Source organism: Artemia sp. Qi Xiang Cuo, chromosome 9, assembly GCF_049724085.1.
Source record: "Artemia sp. Qi Xiang Cuo chromosome 9, ASM4972408v1, whole genome shotgun sequence".
In the NCBI taxonomy this organism is placed as follows: domain Eukaryota; kingdom Metazoa; phylum Arthropoda; class Branchiopoda; order Anostraca; family Artemiidae; genus Artemia; species Artemia sp. Qi Xiang Cuo.
In genome coordinates, this window is record NC_142802.1 from 73,034,421 (window position 1) to 73,047,371 (window position 12,951).

Here is a 12,951-nt window from a genome sequence, read left to right on the forward strand (position 1 = left end):
TCTCCACAGAAAAGTTTTCTTTACTTTCTTTAGAAATGCTTTTAAATATGACTTGCTTTTCAAGTCGAAAAGCGTAAAAGCACATTCAAAAAAAATCATGGAGAGGGCAAACTAATTTTCTAATAAACAGCCTAAAGTGGGCAAACTTTCTTAAATACAAAAGAGGGTAGAATAAAACATAAATGAGCAATAAACATAAATTGCAATAAATTGCAAATAAAACAAGTAATAAACGATAAATATAAAATTTGTACTGCATGGATATCAAGGTATCTAAACATATAAAATTGTATAATCATAGTAAAAAAAATCATTAAAATTGTTTACGCTTGAAACTACTGGAGAGGACAAAAATGCACACAAACAGATTTTTGGTGCCTTTTTAAAAGTTTTTTTTTTAATACCCTCCCCCCAAACAAATCCTGGATACGCCCTTGGAGAGGATAGACGAAAATCTTAGAGCAAATTTAGGTCCAGAAGATGCAAAATGAGGTCTGGAGGGAATAAATGTCCCCTTCTTCCATAGAAATTTACCTGACTGGAAAAAATATCTCGGTACTGGTGCATTATACCTAACACAGCGCTATATACTATCAAAGGAAACCAGACATGGAGAGCCGTAAAGCGGGTATTTGCTATCTAAACTGATCGCAAAGCATAGTTCCTCATTGAATTTACAATATTTAAACTTTTGTTTTTGGGTTTAGGGGGGGGGGGCGGAACCACGGTTAGGTTAGGTATTTAATATATACTAAGCTTTACCCTCCACCCCCCCCCCCCTAATGTGCAAATATATAGCCCAAATTTGTTTCTAAACTATTATATATTCATCCTATTTTATTTTATTTCATTAGCATTAATCAAACTTGACTTCTTTCGTATGTTAGGTTTAATTCACCAGTACCAATATCTCGTTTGAAAAATTCCCAGGAGCGGCAATCCTAGCCCAAATTCTTATTTATAGCTTTGGCTACCTTCTTGTGACATTTATTTCACACGGCTTTCGTGTATTTTAATATATTTTTCCGAATATTTCTGGGGGCTCATGGCTTCTTGCATCGAGCAGGATTTCCCCCCACCTGTGTCGGCATGCAAGGCCGTACCCAGGATTTTTTTTCGGAGGGGGGTTTACTCAAAGGTTTTTTTTCGTGGGGGGGGGATTTTTTTTTTTTTTTTAACGCATACAAAATTTGGTTATATCCATTTTTTTACTTCTATATGAGTAAAAAAATCATTTTTTTAGGGGGGGGGGCCAAAACCTCTACCCCCCCCACTCTGGGTATGGCCTTGTCGGCATGTATGACCAAGAAAATATATTTTGATTCAAACAGAATACATTACTGCTGCCCTAAAGATAATCTTTTGACAGTTTGATATTTGGCCGGAAATAGTTTATTTAAAAATACGTTCTTTTTAAAAAAAATTAAAATTTTTCATTTCCAAGTCTTTTCTAGCCATAACTTCAAAGAGCACTATCAACTATTAACCCGATTCAAAATTTCTCACATAAAATTAAGTTTTTACTAAACAAAACCTAAAAATGTATTTTCTTATCTATTTTTCTTTTCCTGTACAAGAAGGAGAAAGTTTCTATTCATAAAAGGAAAATTCTGGTCTTTTTTTTGTTCCGGTTTACTGCATGGGCAGACACCGTGACCAAATCAAAAGCATACTTCATATTATACAAGGGCAATGTTTGAACTACTGTGGGGCAAACAAAGGGTCCGCCGGGAAAAAGGAAGGGAAATTCAGCCATCCGATCAAATGAAAATCCATGAGAAAAGTTGTTCATTAATATGAGTGCCCCTACCTTTTCTTTCAGTAAATAAGTTTTTTCATAGGAGACACACTGACAGCAAAAGACATTCTACGACATTAAGAAATGACATTAGCTGACCATTCTTGATATTATAAGATTTCATGGATGAGATGAAGTAGATGATTTATTCAACTACCATAGAATATTTATTTAGTACGAAAATGGGCTGAAAGAGCTAAGGGTCATTCAAAGCAAGCCATAAAAAACCATGCAAGAAGGCACTGAGGGTTCCTAAAGCGAAACAAATGAATTTACAATCACAAAAGGCTTTCTAAATTTACAATAGATTAAATATTTAATTCCAGGACGGTTTGCACCCAAAGAGACGTAAACTTAAACCTACTATCAAAGACGTATCAAGGGGGGAGGGGTTGCCTGTTTAGCCCCCCCCCCAGCCCAAAATGTGTGTCCTTGCCGTAAAAACGTAATAAAAATGCATATAAACAAATTTTTGAAGCGTTTTTTTTTGTAGCCTCTCCCCTGAAAAAATACCCTTCCCTCGCCCAAGAAAAATCCTGGATACGCCTTGCCTACAAAGCACCTATTAAGACCTGTTAAAACATATTAAAATTACTAAACCTATTAAACTTCTAGTTACAACCAACTAGACGGTTCTAGACGGTAAAACGGCTAATTTAATAATTACAGGATTTTAAATAAACAATTCGGTATTTGGTCAGGGGCGTAACCAAGGTACCTTGGGACCCCCTCTTCCGAAACCCTGAGTTTTTGAGTTTCTGAGCAGCTTTTATTCAAACTGTCAAAAAAATCTTCATTTTTATTATTGTCCCTTCGAATTGTTTTTATTATCCCCTACCTCCCCCTGAAAAATATCCTGATTAGGTTACAGAATTTTGAACCCATCGATTATAATGGTATTTCAAGGAGGCACACTTGTGCCTCTATAAAGAGGCGACCCACCACAATGTTAAGCGATTTCAGGTCCTAGAGGTCGCAGAGAGACGGCGGTAATCGCATTTTGTAGCCCAAGCTCAAACTAAGAAACTTGCAAAATTTCATCCTCCTCCGACTTTATCTTCATGGGGTAAACTGGGCCGGAAGTTTGGACCCTCCCACCACAGCCCCCTTTAACGTTGTCCGATTGGGCTGAAATTTAGAGGTTAGGCTTTCCTAGCGCCCGGGAGCTTATCTTCGAAATTTCAGCACAATCCAATTACTCCTTCCCTTTTTTCAAAAAACCAAATATAACCACTTAATATTCATCATCATCATTTCTTTTTTTTTTCTTAGCCACGCCTACAGGCCACAGTTGGCAACGGATCCGGTTAAATGAGGACTCATTCGAAGCAGAATTCGACCTGTTAGGGCCTTTTGATGTTTTCAGACCGAAAAAATTATCCCCCGAATTTACATTTACGAAAAACCTCGTTTTCCTATATTAGCCCATGTTAATTTTTCTCACCACAACCCCCCTTTAACGTTGTCTGATCGGGCTGAAATTTAGAGGATAAGCTTTCCTGGGGCCTGGGAGCTTATCCTCAATCTGATCACTCCTTCCCTGTTTTCCAAAAACCACATATCAAGATTTTTGGGAATTTGCTTGCGTCAAAAATAGCTTCCATTTGCTAAACAACAATTACTATTGTGTTTGTATAGTCCAGCGCTTGATACTCCAGACTATCAGGCGGAAAACCCGGGTTCGATTCACCATTAGAGCAACTTTTTTATATACTGAATTTAAACTTTAAAAATAAACTCAGTTTCTTTTTTAAATTATTTGAAAAAAATTACGTTTTCCAAAGAGTTAAAGAGGCTGACTTACAAGGTCGACCCTTAAAACGTACAGGGATTAGGAGGCACAGTTGGGGGGCTGTTAAAGAGGCTGAGTCACAAGTTCGAACCTTAAAACATACAGGGATTAGGAGGCACCCTGTACGACGTGATTTGAGTATTCAGGAATTAAAAGCCTTAACACAAGAATATTCAAGAGCGGGGGTTTTGGGGTGCGGCAGCCCCCCAACTCTAACTCCTGACCCCATCAGCTAACAGTTAGTCAATCAATAATATGTAATAAACTGTGCAAAAACGTGCAGAAATTATTTGAAAAAAACTACGTTTTCTAAAGAGTTAAAGAGGCTGAGTTACAAGGTCGAACCTTAAAACGTACAGGGATTAGGAGGCATAGTTGGGGGGATACAGCCCCCCAAACCCCCCGCTTTCGCAGCCTTTAAATATAAAAAAAAAATTTCTTTAAACTGAAAGTAAGGAGCGACATTAAAACTTAAAACGAACAGAAATTATTCCGTATATGAAAGAGGCTGTGCCCTCCTCAACGCATCGCTCTTTACGCTAAAGTTTGACTTTCTCACGACTCTTTTTTTTTAACAATAAAAACTTTAGCGTAAAGATAGTCACTATCACAGTATAATTATATATCAGCATCGAAATATTCTTCTAAATGCATTTCATAGCGCGTAATTAGACTCTGAGCATATACATCAGAGCCATAGATAGACTCTGAGCATATACGTCAGAGGCATAGTTTCAGTTGCTACTTGGTTTTCCATTAGAAACAATTGTCATTTCCCGTGCGCGAAGGCGGGTTTCACGAATCTTGTACGGGTTTAGATCTGTGTCATAAATTTTCAATGGAGAGTACAGGACTTTTCGCTACTGTATATTAGCTTTACTGTGGTCACTATCAAAGATAGAAACAGGATCTCAATGATAGGCAGCGCGATTGCGCTGCCTAAGTAAAGAACGATGTTGGCACAATGTATATTTTTTTTTCCATACCAGGGCACTTAGTATCGAAGGAGTTGTCGTAGAAACTTCGAAAAGTGGTCATTCGTTTGGAAATCGGAGTGGCTAGTGCCATTTTTAATAGTCGAAAAAAATTGGAAGGCAACTAACACCCCTTCCACGCCTATCATTTCCCCAAACACATCCAATCAAAATTTGCAGATAGCCATTTTGTTAAGCGTAGTTGATTTCCAGATAAAAAATATGTTTTTAAGGAGGACACTCCCCCATAACCCTCAGGGCAAGGCTTTTAAGCCTCCACAGCCCTCAGAGCAAGAGTTATGAGTTATGCCCTGGGGGCATATAAGGTTTTTATAGAACGCGTTGTCGTAAAAACTTCAAAAAGGGCTCATTCGATTGGAAATTGAAATGGCTAGTGCCCTTTTGAATAGTCGAAAGTGATTGGAAGGCAACTAAAACCCCTTCCACGCCTATGATTTCCCCAAACACATCCAATCAAAATTTTGAGACAGCCATTTTGTTGTACGTAGTTTAAACTTCAGGAAATTATACCTTTCAGCAGGACACTCCCACCATAGTCTTCAGGGCAAGGGTTATAAGTTGTGCCCTGGGGTATATAAGGTTTTTATTTAAAATCTTTGTCGTAGAAACTTGAAAAAGGGCTCATTCGATCGGAAATTTGCAGGTCTAGTGCCCTTTTTAGTAGTCGAAAGTAATTTGAGGGCAACTAACCCCCCTCTCACGTCCACCTTTTCCCCAAACATATCCAATCAAAATTTTTGGATAGCCATTTTATTCAACATAGTTGAAAGTTTTGGAAATTTATTCTTTAAGGATGACAACCCTTCCCCCCACGGTCCTCAGGGCAAGGGTTGTAAGTTATGCCCAAGGGGCCATATAAGGTTTTTTATAGAAAGCGATGTTGTAGAAACTTCAAAAAGGGCTCATTAAATTAGAAATTGAAAGGGCTAGTGCCCTTTTTGAAAGTCGAAAGTGATTAAGGGACAACTAACCCCCCTCTCACGCCCAATATTTTCCCAAACACATCCAATCAAAATTTTGACATAGCCATTTTGTTCAACGTAGTTGTAAATTCTGGAAATTAGGTCTTTTAGGATGATAACCCCCTCAGAGCCCTCAGTGAAAAGGTTGTCAGTTATGCCCTGGGGGAATATAAGGTTTATATAGAAAATTGTTGTAGAAATTTCAGAAAGGGCTCATTTGATTAGAAATTAAAATTGCCCTTTTTAATAGTCAAAAGTGAGTGGAGAGTAATTAACCCCCCTCTCACACACACCATTTCCCAAAAAACATTCAATCCAAGTTTAGAGATAGCGATTTTGTTCAAAGTAGTTGAAAGTTTTGGAAATTATGCATTTAAGGATGACAAACCCCCTAGAGCACCTAGGGCAAAGGTTGTAAGTTATGCCCTGGGAGCATATAAGGTTTTCATAGATAGAGTTGTCGTAAAAATTTCAAAAAGGGCTCATTCAATTGGAAACTGAGACGGCTAGTGCTCTTTTTAATAGTTGAAAGTAAGTGCAAACCGTAAAGGTCTACTCAAACTCAAAGCCGAAAAAGAGCTGACACGAGGTGATTCGGACTATGCTGTGAGTTCAGATGGAATTCACTGGGTACGCTGGAAAGGCAAACGATGTGTACAACTCGTTTTGATGATTTTCATTAAGGAAGAGAAATGACACAGATCGGTAGTAAGGAGAAAGATGAATCTACTACCCAAGTTACATGCCGAAACGTGGTCGTCGAGTACAACAAGTTTATGGGATGCGTCGACAAAACCGATATGTTGGAGTCTCTCTATGGGATTGACAGAAAAAGCAGAGAGTGGTGGCATCACCTACTATGGCATTTCGTCGACATTACAACGATCAATGCCTTTGTCTTGGTCAAGCGGTCCACCCACTACACGATATTCTAAAAAGATGACAATGAAAGGCTTTAGATGTTGCATTGTCAATGGTTTGGTTGGAAGTTATTCGTGCAAGGGTGAGAGAGGTCGGTCATCCAAAAAATTGGAAGTTTTCCCCAAATTCAAGCCTTACGTTCCTCCAAAAAAAAGATTGGATAAATCAAAACACTTACCTGTTCAGGGTACTTCAAGAAGATGTGCTCAATGTAGTACAAAGATTGAGCCCCATTGGAACAAATGGCAATGTTCAGTTTTTAAAGTTCCATTGTGCATGAATTACACAAAGAACTGCTTTAGTTCTTTTCACCAGAAGTGAGTTTTTTTCTGCACATGTTTCAAAGTGGTCTCTACCAGACACCACCTTATATTTCATTTCATAGTTGGAATTAAATTTTTTTTTTAGTTCAATATTCGTCGGTTTCTAAGCCCAGGGACATAGGAAACGTAAAAAAAGCAAAATTTCTGACGATTTCATAATTCGTGCCGGAAACTACATTGTAGCTATATTTTAATTAAATATTTAGTTCGTATTTTGGTTAAGTTAGATTAGGTTACGCATCTTATATAATGCAGTCTGAGCGGTCCCCCTTCCATAATCCTTTGTTGTAGTTTTCATAATTTTGTTGATAAAGTATTATATTTTCATCACATTTTGTGTTTTTTTTTTTTATTAGCATTAACCAAACTTCATTTTTCTACAGAACTTGAGTGTAGTGGTTATAAGACACAAGTACCCTCTTTCTTGCCATTGCATCACTTACTTAGAAGATTAGCAACCCCTGGGGCAGCGTTTTTTAGGTTTTGTTTTTTATTTTTTATTTTGTTTCCAGCATTACTTTTTCCTGGCAGAAAAATCTTGGAGTGGAGAGCGTAAGAACTAAATATGGTGAGCTGTTAGTTTTGACGCATTAAAACTCGCGAAGGTAACATTTACCACCAGTTCTAATTCATGAGCTGTTGTACCACTTATGGAAGCACCTAACTTCGATGAAAGGGCAGAGGGGAGGAAAATAGATTCTCATTTAGATTGGTAAAGAGGACGACAGAAATGAGTGATGAATAAGAGGTGAAAGAGGTAAATGAAAATGTTTGTTTTGTTCTCCTTTGTTATACAAGCAGTAATTCAAATCTTAATTTGGGAATATGAAAATAACAATAATTTTCATAGCAGACAAATTGCTCTGAGGTAAAATACAAAAATCATCCTGAAAAGAACGAAAACGCGATAGCATCCAAACATGCTATCCTGAAGTACTTTTCCTATAGTTGCGATAATTATGTTGCGGAGAATCACTGCAGATTTTTACAGTTTTTTTTTCTTTCTTATTCATTACCTTGATATGAGCAGTCTATAGCTTGGAACGGTAGCCTAAGAGGTAAAAAAATTGAAATATTTTGACGATATGAAAATAGCGAAAAAGAGACGAAAAATCGCTCTGATTTTCACTCTGATCGTTTTGCAAAGTTTTTAGTAGTTTTCCAGAAAATAAAAATTTATTGCCCTATTCTGTGACATAGTGCAAGAATAAGAAACAAAATGAAATTATCTACAGATTTCTCACGAAAGTAAACTTCTTACGAATTATGCAGCATCGAGCTCGCGTACAAGATGGAATTGTTTCTTCAAAAGCAAAAGATTGCAATTCTGTTTTCTGTTCTGGATTTCCCAGAAATAAATATTGAAATCGGTCCTAAAATCCCCGTTTCTAGTTCGTTCGTTCTTTTATTTGAAAACAGTATTTTAGAATCTTGCTTAATGTTAATTGCTTAACGCAAATTGATTAACGTTATTTGTATTAATAAATACATAACTAAATCCAGCTTGAGCCTGGAACTGAACTAAAACAAGTCTGGTCACAATGCGACTAGCAAGTGGGGAAGCGAGAGCAGTTTTTGCAAATCTCGTCATCAGCACATCTACGAGAAGGGCTAAATAGATATAAACCAAACTTACCCTGAAGTAAGAGCCAGTAGCCTAGTTGTGCCTTTTGGGTGTCCAGAAAAATCTACCTCTGTGGGATGAGTTGGACTATTGTCATTTGGGCAATCAACCAGAATGGGATCTGTGGTATCAACAAACCCCGGTGGAGAGTAAGAGCTAGGCTCAAAGATGTACCTTTCCAGGGTCTGTACCTGACCTTACTATCGGGAGGGAGACAGGGGTCTCAAAATATCCAGTCACCAGCCTAATTACCAGGAGAGCAGGCAGAATTCAACCAAATCTGGTCAACGGCTAGAAGCTCCGTTTGTAAAGGAAATTCTACTGTCTTGTCATCTGTATTCACACGAAAGGGTTATGGGATTCCAATTTCAAAAGATACGGATTATCAGCTAAGATTTTACTTGCGCCATTAAGGAGGTTCGAATCTACCCTAGTAGCTAACAGAGCACTTAGTGTACGAACCAAACGTCACACTGCTTCTACATCTTGTTTCAGTTTTAGTGAAGTTATGTCTTCCTATCATATAGGAAGGTCCATATGCCATAGAAAATCTTAAATGACCATAAGAAGGTTAATTCGAATAGAAAATTTGCGGATATACAGATTAGTGAAATAACCTCTTCAGCGTATCATTTTATGAACACACATAAAATAACAAGTGAAGACGAAAAGGTGACGTTGGGTAATGAAAAGATTGATCAGGTGGACAGCTTCACTTACCTTGGTAGTATTATTAGTAAAGATGGTGGGAGCAGTGAAGATGTTAAAAGTAGAATATCCAAGGCTAAGGGTGTTTTTTTCACAGTTAAAAAAAATTTGAAAGGATAGATAAGTCTGCAAACCAAGATTAGAATATTAGAAGCTACAGTGATGACAGTGGTCAAATATGGCTCTGAAGCATAGGCGCTTCGAAAAGCGGATGAAGATTTGCTAGATGTTTTCCAGAGAAATGGGGTACCCGGCTGACTGACCGTATTTCAAACAATAGGCTGTACGAAAAATGTGGTTCAATACCGCTCTCTAGGGCTATAATGAAAGAAAGGTTGAGGTTTCTACGGCAAGTTAATCGGATGAAGGATGACAGATTGCCGAAGATTGTTCTTTCTGGCCAACCGTCTAGGGCTAAACGGAAAGCAGGTTGTCCTCGTCTGGGGTGGGAGGACTTCATAAAGAAAGATTTAAAGGAAGTGAGAAATTCATGGGCGGGTGTAAAAAGGGAGGCTTTGGACAGTTTGGGATGGAGGAGGAGTGTACGTAGCTGTGTTGGCCTTAGGCGGATTGGTGCTGCGGTGAGTTGTTAGCAGTAGTAGTAGTAGTTTAAGAGAACATACGAGCTTTCCCCGTGAGGCATATTCGTATGCGTTGCTCTGCAACTGTTACCCACGGATAATAGTGTTACTGTAATATTTCATGGGGCCTTGGCACCTGAGATCGTCAAAACTATCATCCAAAAGAATTCCTCACCAGAAGCTATAGTTGATAGATAGATAGACAGACCGAGGCCGTATCCAGGGGGGGGGGATTCCCCGGTTTACCCCCCCCCCCCCCGAAATTTTTGACCGAGTCGAAAATAAGTCGAAAATTAGTAAAACCTAGGTAAAAATCAGTACAATTAGTCGAAAACTGAGTCAAAAATTAGTAACCCCCCAGAAAAAAAATCCTTGATCCGCCCTTGAGACAGACATATTTATTTCCATATAACTTTACAATAATTACACAGCAATCTACAAATCTCCACAAAGGCTCCATGGCCTGTAGGAGGGGGATTATGAAACAGATCGCATAATATTAAACATTTAAAAACAACATTTAAACATGTAAGTCATTTGCATCATAAGAAACACACACACGAGGAAAGCGAGTTCATTAAATAAGCTTTATAAACTGCAATTAATCACAACTTCTATAAATATAATAAAAATATTGAAATATAGACAGGGTTTTTATTTCAGGATGGGACGGGATATACACCAACGGAAGTATTTTCATAGTCATTATATATTCAAAGAGTACAAAAGTACAAAGTTATAAAGATAAAGACGCTTTAGCGGTTTGGGCCCCTCCACCCACTTCTCACTTTGGACCTGCAGTTGAAAAATTTAAAAGCTGGTACGATAAGCAACATAAATTTTAACGACAAGAGGTAAAAATGTGGGTGAGGGCAAAGACAAAACAAATCGGCATCAAAAATTGTAATTTTCAATTGTTTCCGTGAATGAAAAAAATAATAACACATTTTGAAGAAAAGAAGTTTACACATCTTAGGAATTAAATAACATAGGATGCAATGGACTGAACCTATCAATAGAAATTGCGGTACTTGGGCATTATATGGGCACCTACAAGGAAACCAGTCATGGAAAACCCGTTTATGACGGGTTAATTCAATAGACGGTTTCAGAGTAATGCAATCCATAGCGTGGTTTTTTTTTTATTTCGTATGCGATATGTAAACTGTTGTTTTTTGGGGTTTATGGGGAGAGGAAAGGTACCTAGGTTAGGTTAGGTTAAGTATTTGATGTATGCAATGCTTTACCCCCACAACACAACCCCCCCCCCCTAAAGTGCAAATATATAGCTCAAATTTGTTTATAAACTATTATATATTCATTCTATTTTATTTTATTTCATTAGTATTAACCAAACTTGACTTTTTAGAAGTGACCATATAAAACCCAAGTACCGAAATTGCTTAGTTGGAAGGGACGAAATGTAAATCTCTAATTTTAGGAAAATGTGACATAACGCCATCTGACTTACCCCAACAACCTGGTCTTTCTTCCCACTACCACGTTTACTACTTAATTTTTTACATTTGTTTTTGTGTTTCAACAAAATAGCATGATTCAAAAGGGTTGAATAGAAAACAAAACCTTACCAATGGAAAGCTCTTCCGAAGCCAAAATGCTGCTAATAAGAAACATGATCCCGAGAAGAGGTTTTATATCCATTTTCCTGTATATAATTGCCATTATTCAGATTCTTACTCAACTAAATTCACCTGAAAATACCAAACCGATGATTATACTCAAAGATTACTGAGCCAGTAGTTTTACCTACCTCTAGGGGTACCTTCTGTGACAGGAAATACACCCGAATCCAAATCGGTAACAAAAGATATATTTAAAGCACAGATGAAAATAGACATTGGTTTCTCCTTAATAGCTTCCATTTTAAAAAGTTATAATAAACTATTAGGAAATATAAGACCCTTTGTAAAGACTTTCTATTTAAAATATGAGCCCAATTTTTAATTAAGAAAAAAAGAGATTTGAAATTGGACAAAGTCTACCAATATAATTGCCTATGCCGGCAGCTCTCGGCTAATTACTAATATTTAGCTCTTAAAACAATCATGTGACTTTATAAAACAAACACCTGAAGCCAAGTGAATATTCCCATTCAGAAGATTTAGTTAAAAGCGTGACGACTTCTACGTATAGATTAGGTAAGATTAAGATTATAGATTAGGTATAGATTAGGTAAGATTAGGTAATTAAGTCTGCTCTGTTTTGTTGGGAAAGCGAGTTGTAATTCACAGGGAAGTTTTTTTTTGATAAGAGGAGGTAAGAGAATCCTGAATTTTGGGTTTGGGGATGGGAGCAAAATATTTTTCTTCTGTCCTTACAAGAAAATGTACGCTACATTCCTTCTTATGCGTATTGTCCGACAGGCTCTTCGATCAATAACCCATAGAATAAGTTCAACGTTTTTCGATTGACAATTCGGATACTCGAATTGAAAATCTAGTCGTCAATTTTATTTTCTATTCACAACATCACCGTGGATTTTACCATCAATCCAAAAAGCACACATTGTAAAAAAAAAACCAATCCTCTAAAATATGATTGTAAAACCAACAGCCCTGTTCCAGAAGAGGGTTTTCGATTTTGGATGGTCAGATATTGGGAAAAATTAAAAGTTAATAACATAATATACATTTTTTAAATCCCTAGAATATTTGTTTTCTTTTAGCTAGTTTCTTTATTTTTTCTAAATTTGTCTTTAATGTTCGATTTTATTTTCCTCAGTACACCCCAGAAAATATCTAAGGTTAGATTTCTCTTTCTTAGGGGGGGGGGGGCAAGTAGAACTACAAAAATGGGTAACAAATGTCTGCATTTTTAACTATTCAAATATTGTGCCATTTGCCGATCGCCACGATTTTTTTTTTAATTTGGATTGTAAAAATTTGTATTTTTTTATATTCCCTCAAGCCAAAGTAAAAATCCGTATTTAAATTTAAATAACTGTATACAGGGGCGGATCTAGAGCAAAATTTTGGGAGAGACCCAATTTGACAAGGGTACCAATAAAAAAATCTTGGGGGGGTGAGTATGACAAAGATGGCGATAATTAACCAAATTGACAAATTTATTCTAAAAAACAGTAAGAAAAAAAAAAAATAGGAATGAGGGCGCCAGAAAAAAGGAACTTTCCTTTTGGTGCGACACAATCTTTTTAAGGTACAGTTCTAAAATCTGTAAAACACGCGAGAAGTGAAGTTTGATTATTGCTAATGAAGTAAAAAAAACT

General features: G+C 37.1%; 1 protein-coding gene across 2 annotated transcripts in view; it reads right to left on the reverse strand.

The window, feature by feature from the left end:
* Sema2a (Semaphorin 2a) overlaps nucleotides 1–12,951 on the reverse strand; it is a 508,917-nt gene that overhangs the window by 374,751 nt on the left and 121,215 nt on the right. For both annotated transcript variants that reach the window (XM_089094861.1, XM_089094860.1), the window contains one exon: nucleotides 11,294–11,416. In XM_089094861.1, coding sequence (XP_088950987.1) covers nucleotides 11,294–11,387 — 94 coding nt within the window. In that variant the 5' untranslated portion in view covers nucleotides 11,388–11,416. The remainder of the gene's footprint in view (nucleotides 1–11,293; nucleotides 11,417–12,951) is intronic.